We start from the raw sequence: 15,233 nt of genomic DNA, 5'->3' as shown, positions 1-15,233 counted from the left end.
ATCCCCCTCAGTCACTTCTCAACTCTCTTTATGTGAATTTGAAAATATAAAAATTTAGTATTTGATTGCTTCAAGGTGGTGTAAGGTTTGGCTTTTGGGAAAAAAATTTTGGGGTTGCAGAAAGGCAGAGGGAAGAAGGAAAAGAATGTTGGTTTTGGTCCGTTGCAACAATTTTTGTTCCGTTAAAAAAAGGCTTCATTCGGTTTAACCCATTTTTTGTTGGGTTTACAGTTGGGTTTAACGCCAATTTCTCTATTTCCCGTCAATTGTCCTTAATTGGCCAAAATTACATAACTTTGAGGATAAAATGTGTTTTGAGTGAAATTTTGAGGATGAAATTGGTCAACGGTCCAAACTTTGAGGATGAAAAATGCATTTTTCCCATTTCTTAAATTTCAAGCTATTGCTTCAGATATTCAGGTTGTTACTTTCTTGCTTTCAGATTTGGCAGATTATCTCTCCTTGGTCTTTGCCCTTCTCTTAAATTTCAACCAAGGGGGACTTTTTTTTTCCCGGATTATATCTTTCATGTCCATTTGCCAGGCTTTATATAGAATGTATTTTTTTTATTTTTCCTGGCTCCATGTTTCTTGAGAAAACCCATCTATTCGGAGGTATTTGGATAGCGGAACCCAGAGTACCATAACGCCATTTTATTGCTCTTTTTTTAAAAAAAAATTGTAGTGCCAAAACTTGAGAACCTAATTTAAGAAACCAACTGCAGATCTTCGAATAGGCAGATCCTAATTAGCCAAAAAATTGATTACCAAGATTTGACCAGAAGAGTAGATTTTACAATAGTGGAATTCATCTGCGTGCAAGCAAAGCCATCCTCAAAAGATTTGCACGTTTTTTCTATAGAGCAAACAGCAAATCTCTAGCATCATACCTGCAATGTTGACCTAGTATCCCTCTGAAACCACCTGCACTCTTCAACTGTTTTAGACTTAATTTAGGCAGTCCAAATCTCCACCGTATTATCCGTGAAGGGAGGATTGATCACCAGCTCACTATCTGGTGATCTGGGCCTAATACTTCCATTCCATTCTTGCCAATATTTCCTGCTTATACTTGAGTTTATGACACATTCACAAGAGAACATAGTAGCAGGACGGGCATATAAGTGAAACCCAGCCCACCATTGCGTCTTACTTTTTGTGGAAAGATGCCAGAGGAAGAATCTTTGAAGCAAGAAGCAATGACAGAAAACCAACTAATCGAGATCATTCTAAACCTAAAACCTGAAATGCACCCAATGCGCAAAAAGGGTTGCGAAGAACAGATAATTGATACAACATACAAACACCAGCTGCAATTGATAAAAGATGCACCTTCAGCCCTCTGTGCAACAAGTTTAATTGCTCCAAATAAGCTAAAACTATTGCAAATCTCTCTCCTGCCTCTTCCACTCCCACCACAAAGAGGAGAGGGGGAACAAATCTGCGCAGGTGTGTCAAGTATCAACTAAGTTCAGGATCAACTACATGAAATCGAGTATCACATAAAAGTACTACATTGTTTAATGAGTGCATTGAGTCAGGTATCAGCGGCCTGAAGCTTTTCTATCTCTTCCCACGAAATCCAGGGCCAGACCTTGGACCTGGGAACCTTGAGAATTGCAGCCGCAAGTAGGAAGAGTCTGGGTCATGTTCATCCATCTTATAACCTGGTAATTCAACCGCCTCAAGAATTTTACAGCAGGATAAGAATAGAACACTACTATAGTACAACAAGATCCTGTACAAGAACATTCTTATCCACCCAAATACAAAATCCACTAATTACATCTAAAAACAAATCAAAATGTTAGAGAGAAGAAAAGACCTTTTATTTGTCCTGGCATGGACAAAAAGACTCTGACCACTATAAGAACTTCAATCACCAGATATAGACGATTTATGAACTGCTAAAAACTATGACCATGTCAACAGAGAAAAGATTACCTTGCAGGGCACTCAATGCAGTAGCAGCACATGCAGGGTCAGCAAAATCAACAAAACACAGAATAAGAGGATCTCCACCGCGCTACAAAGGCAAGTAATATCATTGTCAAATGAGTTGCTATTGAAAAGAAAAAGGAAAGCTTAACTATGGTTAAAAGCAAACAAGGTTAACAAAGTATAAGTACCGACATACATGTTTGGATTCCTTGGTAACAAGTCTTACTTCTTTATAACCTACAAAAGGACGGAAAATATCTACAGGCAACGTTAAGTAACACATTGGCCAATGCAGATAACAAGAACAAGAATAGTAATTAAAATATGCATAATAAACAAGAATAGAATTTGTTTCAAAATATAGAATCCAACAGGATACGAGCTACTTCTCGTTTCGTGCTGTCAGGAGGAAGTCCTTCAATATACAATGTGCTTGAAGCATCTGGAGGAAGAGGAAGAGTTTCACGAGTCCTGGGTATTTCCTCCACAGGGAGTTGACCACTATACCCCACCCTTCTGCTGCTTGGTGCGAGTTCAGGACCACCAGTCCCAGGACGACCAGATGAAACAGGGTCACGTATTGGAAGTGTAGGCATACCACTACCAACTGCTCTCAAAGCTGCTCCACCATAGTTATTACCTTCTCCAGAATTAAGAGAAAGTTGCTATAGAAAATAAAGTTTGCATGTTTCAGCTGGTGAAAAGCATAATGAGAAAAAAGAAAATCTTCCTTCAAGGTTTGAATAATACCGAATTCTGTAGATATCGGTCATATGCTGATCCAAGGGTTTTTGTATCCTTTACTATTCGAGGTCCACCTCGGTCATCATCAGGAGCTAAATAGTTATGCATCTCATGTCCTAATGTCATCCGAGATGGCGGGACATCTGTATTTGTTGAGAAATATAAATTTGCCAATGCACTTTCTATTCAATCAGAGACAGAAGCGTCATGCACAAAATTCATCCTCTCCCACTCAGTCAAGAAAAATAACAATAATAACAAAGTAAAGAGAGATGGAGATGAAGAGATACAAACACGCAAGTATAATCCGCATATTTGTCTACAGAACAAACTAAAAGAAAAATAGCTGATACCAACCATTTATGACCAAAATGTAAACATTTTGAACCCAAAGTGACACCCGAAAAAGAACTGATGATGAATGGCTAGAAATTGAAAACGAAGTTCATCAAAGAGGTTACATAGTTGAAAGAAAATAAGATAGTTTACTGTAAGGTGAGAAATGGAGATGAGTGCAAAGTATGATCAACAATTAATTGATACCATGCATCAGAAGTCATAAGGAATACCACATTCCATATGATAAATAACAATCAGAAAGTCTCCAATAGTTGGGATTTCATTCATTGACAAGTGAAAAGGTTAAATAGTAGTAACAATATGCCATGGTTTATTTACAGTAGAAAAGGTTAATGACTTATTAGCTTGCCAGACATCAAAATTGAATTCTGCCAGAGAAAAACCACAAATTAAGATTGACTTAATTCCAATTGAGTGGTTTCTGTAAAACTAAGCAAATGGACAAGTCAAGTGGATTGAGCTGAGAAAAAGCTATTTAGTGTATTGCTTTAGCAAAGATGGCATATTTTGAACTCAAGCAAAAAACACATTTTTATTGTAAAAGTTTTCACCCCAAAGATCCTCTCAGTCTGACCTTCAAATACCAATATAGCATCAAAAGGAAATCAAGCAGCAATTCAATCATATATTAAATCTTAACATTCTAAACTCTGCCTCCAAAATTCAAAAAAGCTTAGCTAAATTCTGACAGCCCCCATCAAAAACACCGTCGTCATTTTAAGTCTTCCAGTCCACCAAAATGAAGTCACAACTAAGACCAGTATACTTGCCCAATATTTGTTTCTTCCAGCGAAAAGGCATCATGAAGTACATTTAAGAAAAAACAAAGTTTTTCTTTTCAGTTGTACAAATGTAAATATCCATAAAACAATTTGATTCACATGTTCAGGATCCTTGCAGTACACCCCCACGACCCAATTTCCCTAAAAAGACTCTGAATAATTCTCCCAAACTGCAATTTACATTTTTTTTAAAAAATTTTAGTGGCCTGAAAGCAACAGAGTATTCAAACACTAATTAGAGTTTCTGTTCTATACCTATTTTTATTTTCCTTAGACATTTTACAGCAATTAACAATGACAAAACATGACTGAAACTATAACAACAGAACTTTTTAAAAAATTAGATACTATTCTTTATTTTGGTTTTCTTCATATTTACGCTTGAAATTTCAAATTCAAAGAGAAAATTTTACTGAATTTCAAGTAAAAAGTATACCGTAATCGGAACGGTGACGTTTAAGCATTCCTCCTACGGCTGCTGGTGGTTGCATCCCACTTTGCCTATTCCAATAGGGATCCCCCATTTTTCTCCTGAAAAAAAAAACCGCACCGCGCTGTTTAGTATGGACTCATTCGTTTCAACCAATATAACCAGACTCTGTTGTGTGTGACTGTGTGTGAAAAATAATGGTAAACCTGATCGGTGGTGGTGGTGGTGATGAGGTGTGGTGAAACCCTAGCTCAGCTCAGCTCCGCTCAGCCGTCCGCCGCGTTTAATTTGGGGAATAAATTTGGGGATTGGGAAAATGATTCGGGAAAGAGATCGGTGTTGCTGTTGCATAACTTGCATTCCCGTAAAATAGTTCATTTAGTCCTTCAAATGTTTCCACCATCATAATTTGCCCCTTATCTTCTTTCTTCACCCAATTAGTCCTTTTCCTATTTTTGGGATAATCACACTCTCCCTCCCCTAAACTAAGAGTAAGGGTTGCAAACGAATCGAGTCGAATCGAGTTTTGGTCTAATCGAGTCGAGTCTTGACATAATTTTAGTAAACTCAAGCTCGAGCTCGACGAGCCGACAATTTCAAGTTCGAGCTCGAATTCGGCTTGATTTGAGCGAGCTCGAACTCAAAAAAATAAAAAATAATTATTTTTATTTTTTAAAAAATAAATAAAGTAATATTTTTTTCTTAATAAATAATAAAATATTAAGGATATATATGTAATTTTACTATTAAAATAAAAAAATAAAAAAATATATATACTTAAAATAAAAAATAAAAAATATATATACTTAAAATAAAAATATATATTTATAATATATACTCGAACTCACGAGTTAAGTTTAATATTTTGATCTCAAGTTCGAGCTCGATTTCAACTCGAGCCGCTCGGTTCGTTTGCAGTCCTACGAGGTAATCACACTTGGTGCCCACCGAACAAAAATGAATATGAATATGCCCCCACCAAAACCCAAAAAAAAATGTAATAGATGGTGCACACTACTTTATAATAGTCTGAAATCCCATGAAAATATTTGTTCTAATTTTGCCTAAAAAATGATTTTTGGTGAATGTCTACTTTTGTAGTTATTGCTAAGTATATGTATAAGTGGCCAATGCAACAAAAAAATATATACGTGACTCTAACAACTGAATTCCCACTATTTTTAATTTGAATAGAAAAATAACAATCGACGGACTATTTGTTATCTAACTATGTGTCGTGAAAGTCACGTGGACATCAATTCAAATAATAAATAAAAGAACTATGATTATAAGTTTGTAGGAATCAATTTCTCTTTGCAACAAAAGTTCCTCTCAATTTTCAAAAGTTTGATGACTAACGCTGTGATTAATATTAACATTGAAGAGAAAAACATGTAAGTTTCACTAACGTAGTCCTCACCATTTTATTCAAATCATCTTCCCTACCCAACAGAAGTTGTTTGCTTATTCTGTTATAAATTAGACGGCATGGCGTCATTTAAAATGATTATCTTGAAAGATTAATCTTTCCTACATGCTTATTCTATTACTATAAATTATACGGCATAATTCATATATACTGTCAACGTTGGATGAATGACAACAATATAAAATTTAAATTTAAAATTCAATTTTTGCACATATGTTATGGATCCAACAGTGATAATGTATGCATTTAATGTATATAAGATTTACTCTATTTTGAAAGGTGCTTTTTTTTTTTTTGTGGTTTGAGATGGTATAACAGAGCATGTGGATGCGTTGATTAGAGACATAACCTAAACAATATGCGGGTTATATTAGGAACTCGGAAATTGAAGGAATTAGTGAGGACTACGACTATTTCTTTTTGGGATAATCACGCATTGCCCCCTAAATATATAAGGTCATTACACTTTATTAGCTTCAATTTCTGGATAAGTACACTTAATTTGCCTCCTCCCCAAATTAACAGAATTAGTAATAACAAAAACAAGTAGTGTCATACTTACTTTCTTGTGACCAAAACACCTTTCTAGGCAAAAATGTATATTTTTTATATGTGAAATAAGGGGTATAGTCAAATTAATCCCCAATTGTTTCTCCTTTTGCACTTAATATATAATTTAATATCTTCAAGAAAATTGGTGATATATAGCATATATGTTACTCAATTTGAATAGTTATCTAAATTTTATAACAATTTGATCGATACAAAGTCATAAAAACTAGTAGTTTCTAAAAATAATGAAGACCGTTACAAATTGACCAATACCTTGTTTAAAGAGACGGACCAGCTATTGGTTCAAAATTGCTGATGATCATAATTCTTTCAACAATGAATTAGCCTTAATCAACTCCTTTATTATTACAAAAAAAAAAAAAAAGCATTAACTCTGCATTATATACTACCCAAAAAGTTTCATTGCATTTTAGTTTCACCAGAACTTTGATGTTGTAAAATATTCATTCCTTCTTTGTCTCATCCATCTGAGATGGCCAAATTCTTCTGCAATTAGCAACAGCATGGAAGATTACATAGTAGGGTTGGTTGTAGCAGGTGTGTTCTTCTGGACAATATTATTCTTATTAACAAAAGGGATCTTTCAAGAACGTTCATTTGATTTTAGCCTACGTGTGGTTTCTTCAATCCATGCAATTATAGCAGTAACATTGGCTTCTCTCTCCATTCAAGATTGGAGTTGCCCAATTTTTCCATTGGCCTCAAAGTCTTCTCCCATGCAGGTGCTTCGAACGAGTTACAGATATCTTCTTCTTCCTCTTTTTCTTCCTTTTTTTTTTTTTTGTGTGTGTGTTTTTCCAACTTTTGTTGTGGTGTTTAAATTTACAAAATTTGATACTTTCGCTTTTAAGAAGAATGTTGTTTATTTCAAATTGCTGCAGATCCAAACATTAGCAATCAGTGGTGCTTATCTCATTTTTGACTTAGCATGTTGCCAATTCAGCGACAACATTAATCTGGATACCATATTTCATCATTTAGTCTGCATTCTTGGAATTTGGGCAGGCCTTGCCTCTGAAAGGGTATATAAATTATTCTACTTTTCCTATTTGATTTTCTCTGAATTCTGAAATTTTATTTTTGGCAGTGATATAAGTTCCTTGTCCATATTTTTCTTTTCTATATATGTAGTATGGATCAGAAATGGTGGCGGCATTATGGCTTGGAGAAATTTCTGGTCCATTCCTCCACTTAAGAGACCTCCTTAAAGAAATGGGGTACAGAGACACAGACCTAAATTTGGCCATTGATGTTAGTTCATTCAAAACCCTACACTCAACTTCATGATATATATTTCCATTAAAAAAATCTACAAAATCTGTCAATATTGATCATTTGCTTCCCACTTCGATAATGGGCAAAAAGGACCCTTAAGGCTCTACTTGGGTGCCGGCCTACATTCTAAATTCAGGATTTTCTGAAAAAATTTTGCCAACAGATGAGTATGTACCCGTCTGGATGGATGATGGTTCAATTTCCTCGAATTCCCTCTTGACCCCTTTGCATCCCCACTCCCCCTAATATAGAGTAGGAGTAGATATAGATTAGAATCTATCATGTCCGGCAAAAAAAAAAAAATTGTATAAAAAATAGGACAACATCAATAATAGAAATTAGAAAACTATGGTGAAGCTTCCTAACATGCTGGTGTTATATTTGTTGCAGATTTTGTTTGCAATCATATTCACAGCTGCAAGGATGATAGTTGGACCATATCTCACGTATGTATTTCTCTTTTCTGATAGTCCGCTGCTCATGAAGGTAAGTTACATGATTTAACAACAACCAAATCAAAGAAAGGCATGATTACTATGTCCTTAAATTCAAGTATTTGCTCCATTGTTATAAAGAAAAACAAGCTGAAGTAGCACTTTGTCAATTAATTAATATTCTGGCTCTTTTTTTTTTTTTTTGGTTGGGGTATCTTGTATTTACATTTTCCTTGTATATATATTCAGGCGCTGGCTCTTGGACTGCAACTTGTCAGTGCTTTCTGGGCATACAAGATCGTAAGAATGGTTATATACAAACTGTCTTCCAAAGGCATGCCTTCAAGCCAGCCAGCCAGCCGTAGATGGGGAAGCAAGTTACAAATGTTGTGTTCCACCTCTCAGGCGGCTGCCCCAGTGTTGCTGACCGCCACAATAGCCATATATATATATATATATGTGTGTGTGTGTGTGTGTGTTAGGGACTAAATTTGACCGATGTGAGAGATGGAGAAATTCATATTATGAAATATGAGGGATGAAAAAAAATCATTTTATAAAATGTAAGGGACGAAAAAATATATTTTATGAAATGTGAGGGACAATAAATTAGATTATGCAAAATATAATTTAACAAATTTACCCTTAAAAAATGATCACGTGTAATCCGGCAAAAAAATGACCTGAAACCTAGTTAGGGACTAAATTTGATCGATGTGAATATGTAAGGGACATAAAATTATACTTTTAAAAGTAAGGGACGAAAAAAGTCATTTTACAAAATGTGAGAGATGTTTTGGACAATTTTTCCTTCTTTTTATAGTGACTAATATGAGCAAGCTATTAACTAGTGTGTGTGTGTGTATATATATATATATATATATATATAAAATAATGGACTCCCCAAGTCAATCTCTTCTTTTGCCAAATTTCTGTAACGCCAACGCATAAGCTTTACTCCTCGGAGTAATTGAGATGTTTACTACGTGCCAATGAGGCATTAGTTTAGTGGCCAAGGTTGAGGTTTCAAGTGTTAGAGTTTTTAAATTCAAATTTCTTTATCTTCTCTCTCGTTTTTTAAGTTTCACCCCTTCTCTGTTAGAAAAAAATTTTTAAAAAAAGTCTTGCACAATAGAATTCTTATATGTATCACAAATATCTTGGAAAGAAATTTAAAAAAAAAGTCTTGTACAATAGAATACTTATATGTATCACAAATATCTTGAAGATCTTCATAAGATAAAACCATGATCTAAGGCCCAAGGTTACAATGTATTTGTACATGTTCAGGCACAAAGTATACATTTTCCTTCTTTATCTCAACATACACATACTTACACATAAATGCACAAATTTAAACACTACTTTTTAATTTTTCATTATTTTATCTCTCACTCACACACAAAACACACACAATTTTCATTCTTTGCAATACACAAATAAATATAATTTTTGAAAAAGAATAAAATTATCATATCTGTGTGATATTCCTATCCTTGTGCTTGTATTCAGTTACTTATCAAACAGACATAATTTTATCAATTCGGCAATTTGATACTTTTAACATTTATTTTTAGGACTTCAGAATTTAAATTTCAAGCTTCAATTTTATGAAACGTTGATGATTACATCCTACAGGCTTCCACAAGAGTGGTCAAGGGTCCCGGTACTTGTGTTCCTGTTTCGCCCTCCAAAAGTATATACAGTATGAAGAAGAAGAAGAAGAAGAAGAAGAAGAAGAAGAAGAAGAAGAAGAAGAAGAAGAAGAAGAAGAAGGGAAATCTTGAACGAAAAAATACGGAGGGAAATGGAATTAATGGGTTAAGAAACAAATTTCACCAAATTCTTCTGCTTTCCAAAAAAAAAAAAATCCTTTAAGTCAGCATGTGGATTGAAGGATTTCAATTTGAGAATGGATCCCAAATTAATATAGATTTGGTATCTTCCAATACTAAAATTCAATTTTTCTAGTTTCGTGAAATAATAGTGTGTTTGGACAGCCAATTATTTGGTCAAATATATTTGCTGACATCACTATTACAATTTCCAATACACCTTTTTATCTTCCCAATTACCTTTTTATCTCACATACATCACATCACAAAAAGTGCTACAGTAAAAATATTTCAAATAACTTACAATCCAAACACACTTATATTTTGTGCAGGGCGCAACTGAAGAAAACTGCAATAACACACATACAAGCATGTGCATTAATACATTTAGTATTTAATTAAGGGTAAAAAATAAAAAAGCTCCCTGTGATAAGCCTAATACACAGAAAAGCCCCCTATGATTTCAAAATATACAATACGACACCTCATACTTTGAACTAAATTATAAAGGTGACGGAATCCGTTAAACTTAACGGAAATGACTTATTAGAACCTAAAAAAAAAATTTTATGCCTAATTTTTATCAAATATACCTATTCTACCCCTTAACCCTCAATTCTCTCTACTTAGAGAATAAAACAAATGATTTTTTTGAACTGTCTTTTGCTTAATTATATCAGTGCATTTTGGTCATTTCGTCCATTTCCGTTAAATTTAACGCATTCCGTCACATTTACAATTTAGTTCAAAGTATGAGGGGTCGTGTTGTATATTTTGAAACCATAGGGAACTTTTTTGTATATTAGGTTAACCACAGGGGGCTTTTTTGTTTTTTACCCTTTAATTAAAGGTGATCTCCAAAATATTCTGGGACTATCTCGAGATCTTGTGAACTGAGTCTAAATTCAAAACTGGAGCTGAGGATGCTGCAATTGCCTCTGAGCCCTTCAATTCAAATACAATATGGTTTTTTTTTTTCCCTTTTGGCAGTCTTTACTGCTCATCGCTAGATGTTGGCAATTGCAGAGGAACCACTTCCTCGAAAAGAACTGGTGGACATTCTACTTAGATCTCAACTCCTTTCCCATGGAAGTGTAGAATTTTGATTACAATTAATCCTTCCATTACAAACTACACATCTTAATTTAATTTATTGAGATTGAGAATCAAGGACCATCATCTGCCCGGGAAGAAGGAGTTGAAGGCGTAGGCTCCATAAAATCATCAAATCATCCTCATTTAAGTGCTAAATGATGACCACTTAGCAAAAAATTATAGCTAGGGAGACATGTGAATAAATGAAAAATTATAGGAGATTAAGTGAAAATTTATGAAAAATAACGGGGAGATTAAGCAGGTATTATACCTTTCATTACACGCATTCTTGGAGCTCGTTTGGATCAATTGCCATAACTGAAGATGATTTCCATCCGTTTTTTACTTTACATAATCATGGGGTGCTAAACGGATATTTTGAAACATTAGGAGGAGTCACGCAACAATATACAAAACCACACGGTGGTTACTTTACCCATTTGTTTTTGTAAACAAATCATCAAGTGGAACGATATCTATGTGTGTTGAAATGAGACTATAATCTTTGTTTTGGTACGTGAATCTAAGTGGAAATGATGTTTCTAAACCATTAAGCGTAAAGTTTGGTTTGGTTGGATTAGTAATTTACCTACACTAACCCTGGAAATTTTTGTTTTCATAAAATGGATCCCCAATTTCCATTAAACTTGGAACAGATCTGTTTTACACAAGGAATATCATTAGACCCAGTAAGAAAATGGCAAATAATTTTTTTAGAAACAAGGAAAATTATAAATTGTGCTAGCCGAGATACCTTTTGTCATGCTGCAGCCATGCTCAAGGTCGATAGCAAGTAAATTAACCACGATTGATACATTCAAATTAATAGTGGGGAAGGATGCATGCAAGTTACCAGATTTAATGATGAAGGGCGGATCAGAGATGATGGCAGTATTATGGCTCGCAGAGATTTCTAGTCCATTCCTCCGCTTGAGAGATCTCCTCTCAAAAAGCTGGGCTATAAAGGCACAAACCTCAATTTGGCTGTTGATGTCAGTTCAAGCCCCCCCAATTTCAACCTATTCTGTCACTTTCTTTCTTGGTTTATACTAACTCTCAATGCGACTCAATGATTTTAGTTTTAAAGCTTGCAGCAAAGCAAATATTACGATCAATTTTGCAATACTTGTTACAATACCGCTACTAAAACTTTGAACTGTACACATCCATGGCTCTACTTGCCAAAAGACTGCTACTAAAACTCTGGTCCATTTTGGTACATGGCATGCAGATTTTGTTTGCAGCAGTCTTTACATCTGCAAGGATGATAGCTGGATCTCATCTCACTTATGTAGCTCTATCTGCTGACATTCCTCTACTCCTGAAGGTGAATTCTCTGATTAGCGATGTGCTAGTAGACACTGAGAATCCACTATCTCTCCAGAACAATAAGCATTCTCTTCACTAATTATAACATTGTAAACTTTATGATTTTGTGAGTTTAATGTCTTTATTTATACAGTTGCAGCTTGTAGTTTTGAGGTATAGCTTTTCTTTTTCTTCAGGCAATGGGTCTAGGACTACAGCTTATTAGTGCTTTCTGGTTCTACAAGATTGCAAGAGCGCTAAAGCATGCTACAAAAGAATTTGCCATCTAGACAACAATCCAAGCCACAGAGAGAAATAAAGAAATCCATCAATATCGCGTCTCAATCCAACTAGCCAGTAAACGGGGATAGTAAAGAGATAGAAGAGCCAGTAGCAAGAGGAAGGCAAGAAACGCTATCGCGTTTGCTATAACACATGAAGATACTCTATAGGTCTCCCTCATTAGAATTACCCTCTCTTGCAAGAAAATTGGTAGAGCTTCTGTGGTGGATGACGACAAGAAGGCCAGAACGAACCCCATGAATCCAATTTGAGTTTGGACGTCTGGTCTCTTTGAATTATTGTATATATCCATGAATATCGTCCCTAATAGGATTCCTGCGAGTAAAGCTTCAATCGTCCTTGCACCGTAAAGATCTTTGGTTCTGAAGATGTTTTGGAGAATCTCTGAGTAAGTATTAGTGCTTCCTCGCACAAAGAATTGCAGTAGTGAGAGATGTGCTTTGTTTGAATGTTGGACGAAATGTAATTGTTGATCACAAGATCCGTGCTATCCTGTTCTGCTTCACAAATTTCTGCATCACTTTCTTCCATACACAGGCTTTGTGAAACATCAATTGCATATTCAAGCACATTGACATGCTGAGAGTGGATTTGAGCCTTTCCTCCAGGCAATCCAGGGGTCCATTATGAACAACAAGGCCACCAGATAACAGAATGACCCTATCAAATAACTCTAGAATTCGAAAACGAGGTTGATGGATGCTCAGCAAGATTGTTTTACCTTGGTTCTTAGCCATAGATTTAAGCATAGTCAAAACATGGAGAGCTGAAGCAGAGTCAAGCCCTGATGTTGGTTCGTCAATCAAACGAACTGCAGGATCATGAACTAAATAAACTCCAATTGATACTCTACGCTTCCACCCCCGGAAATTCCTCTTCTAGACTCGCTGCCAATTCTCACTGCAGCAACATGGTCTGGTCCAAGCTCCTGCAGAAGGTCTCGAACTCTTTCTCTGGCTGCCTCACTCCCTCCATGCAGCCTGAGATGCGCACTATACATCAGAGTCTCTTCGACAGTGAGAAGTGGGAAAAGAGCTTCATCTTGTGTCACATAACCGGACGCTCTCCGGAAATGTGCAACATTTAGGGGCTGACCATTCACTAGAACATGACCGATAACTCTAGACCAGACAATAACTCCAGCAAGAATTTCCAACAACGAGGTTTTCCCAGCTCCACTAGAACCAGCAATTGCCGTTAATTCCCCCGCTTTGGCTTCACAGTTTACATTTTTCAAAATGTACCTGGTCTTTTCATTGGCAGTTTCCTGCCAGGCATCCAAATTCAGCAGCTGATCAAATTAGCTTGGTGATAGGTTGTAGGAGAGATTCACGGTTTTAATGCTGTGATGAGTTTGCTGAGGACTAGCAATTGGAGCCACCATTGCTGAAGTATGGAGATGGATGAACCAAACCACTAAACTAGACCGTATTTTATACTCCTACATTCTAGACTCCAAATATGATGCTACATTTGCTGGCAGAAATGATGTCACTAAAGAAAAAATGATCCTAACGATCATTGTTATTAAACAAAAAAAAAAAAAGGAGTTTCGGATCCTGAAAATTCTGGGCAAGTGGAGAGTTGAGATTTGCCAGATAAGATTTGAACTATAAATCGAGTGCATCTCATGTGAAAATGTACAACGCATACCGGGAAAACTTCATATCCCATACAACTTAGCAGTTACATGATTTTGGTAGATTAGGCAATTAGGATAAGCTACTTTCTTAGATGTTTGAATTTGATAAATTGTCTAGGCCCTTAAAGACTGGTGTTCTTGTAGGTAGCAATATCTCGAAATTATTAGTCCAGCTTTTCCCCATGCTTAAAAACTGGTAGGAGGCGAAAGACCGGTGGAAGTATGGCTATGAAGGCCAATTTTCGCAACCAGCGAAATAGAGATTCCTACCAAATTCAACCAACTCAGCAATATGCGGCCTGAAACAACATAGGGTGCTAAATGTTTGGCAAAATTTTTCTGCTTATTAACTTCTTTTTTCCCTTTCCTAGTGCTAATAGATCATCAAAAAAAGAGGGGTATTTTTTTATTTTAAATCTAAGTTGCTTTCTTTTTCTGAATTCAAGCCAATGATTAATCATACTTATTAGGGTCTTGATCAGAAAAGATCATTCTTTGAAGGGTGAAGATATTATACAGTACTAAATGCTAATTAATCATGGTGAGTGACAGCAATGGCCACTCTCCAACAATTAAGGAATTAAATGGAATTCTAAACTGCAGGAGAGAAGCATGTTATGATTTTTAATCTCTAGTTGTTTAGCCACAATTCTTCCAGGCAGACGTGCATTTTTTGTTTTATTCTTGTTTGACGGGAGAAAGCATATCTGTTCAGATTAGTATATTATATTTCTTCTTGCTAACTGCAATTCCTCTGTATACAATGCAAACGGCTATGTTACCATGCTCAGTGCTAGATGACGTAGACAGATGTGCAAGGGATTTTTTATGGGGGACTCAGCAAAGCGCAGGAAAATTCATCATGTGAACTGGGATACTGTGACAAGGGACAAAATGGAAGGAGGACTTGGGATACGGAAAATGAGGGAGACCAATAGAGCAATACTTGCCAAGTTGAGTTGGAGAGCTTTGCACCAGAAGGAGTCGCTGTGGGCAAGGGTTCTTAGAAACAAGTATAAAGAATTAGGAGGGTATGGGAGAAAATATTTCGTCTGGAGGAGTATAGAGGAGGGACAAAAGGTG

The 15,233-nt window shown here is 35.7% G+C and overlaps 2 protein-coding genes and 1 pseudogene across 4 annotated transcripts; 1 reads left to right on the top strand and 2 right to left on the bottom strand.

Moving 5' to 3' along the window:
* Nucleotides 1-1,286: 1,286 nt before the first annotated feature.
* On the bottom strand, nucleotides 1,287-4,618 carry LOC113715095 (RNA-binding protein 2). Of its 3 annotated transcripts, none has more exons than XM_072068366.1 (7): nucleotides 4,463-4,618; nucleotides 4,263-4,357; nucleotides 2,691-2,866; nucleotides 2,320-2,605; nucleotides 2,129-2,198; nucleotides 1,944-2,025; nucleotides 1,287-1,666 (listed from the first exon to the last, which is right to left on the bottom strand). In XM_072068366.1, exons 2-6 carry the CDS (start codon nucleotides 4,348-4,350, stop codon nucleotides 1,956-1,958), a joined length of 690 nt encoding a protein of 229 aa, XP_071924467.1. In that variant the 5' UTR covers nucleotides 4,351-4,357; nucleotides 4,463-4,618; the 3' UTR covers nucleotides 1,287-1,666; nucleotides 1,944-1,955. The 3 variants fall into 3 exon arrangements, with proteins under 3 accessions (XP_071924467.1, XP_027095062.1, XP_027095063.1); XM_027239261.2 differs by having other exon boundaries at nucleotides 2,137-2,198; XM_027239262.2 differs by having other exon boundaries at nucleotides 2,137-2,198; nucleotides 2,691-2,827.
* A 2,143-nt stretch (nucleotides 4,619-6,761) lies between these two features.
* Nucleotides 6,762-14,096, top strand: LOC113714224 (uncharacterized). The gene is made up of 6 exons (XM_072068841.1): nucleotides 6,762-6,980; nucleotides 7,140-7,280; nucleotides 7,390-7,509; nucleotides 7,924-8,019; nucleotides 8,217-8,301; nucleotides 14,047-14,096. The coding sequence occupies exons 1-6, from the start codon at nucleotides 6,762-6,764 to the stop codon at nucleotides 14,094-14,096; spliced, it is 711 nt and encodes a 236-aa protein (XP_071924942.1).
* On the bottom strand, nucleotides 12,444-13,892 carry LOC113714222 (ABC transporter G family member 10-like; annotated as a pseudogene).
* Nucleotides 14,097-15,233: the final 1,137 nt, after the last annotated feature.

This window comes from Coffea arabica, chromosome 10c (genome assembly GCF_036785885.1).
Source record: "Coffea arabica cultivar ET-39 chromosome 10c, Coffea Arabica ET-39 HiFi, whole genome shotgun sequence".
Lineage (NCBI taxonomy): Eukaryota > Viridiplantae > Streptophyta > Magnoliopsida > Gentianales > Rubiaceae > Coffea > Coffea arabica.
This window is presented reverse-complemented; position numbering and strand designations above follow the sequence as displayed.

Bases quoted from the DNA above. Each gene is read 5' to 3' on its own strand.
- LOC113715095 (XM_027239261.2), bottom strand. From the start codon at position 4,350: ATGGGGGATCCCTATTGGAATAGGCAAAGTGGGATGCAACCACCAGCA. The intron at 2,867-4,262 runs GTATACTTTTTA...CTGATTGAATAG, and splicing joins ACGTCACCGTTCCGATTACG to AAAGTGCATTGGCAAATTTA. The intron at 2,606-2,690 runs GTATTATTCAAA...TATTTTCTATAG, and splicing joins ACCGATATCTACAGAATTCG to CAACTTTCTCTTAATTCTGG.
- LOC113714224 (XM_072068841.1), top strand. From the start codon at position 6,762: ATGGAAGATTACATAGTAGGGTTGGTTGTAGCAGGTGTGTTCTTCTGG. The intron at 6,981-7,139 runs GTGCTTCGAACG...AAATTGCTGCAG, and splicing joins CAAAGTCTTCTCCCATGCAG to ATCCAAACATTAGCAATCAG. The intron at 8,020-8,216 runs GTAAGTTACATG...ATATATATTCAG, and splicing joins ATAGTCCGCTGCTCATGAAG to GCGCTGGCTCTTGGACTGCA.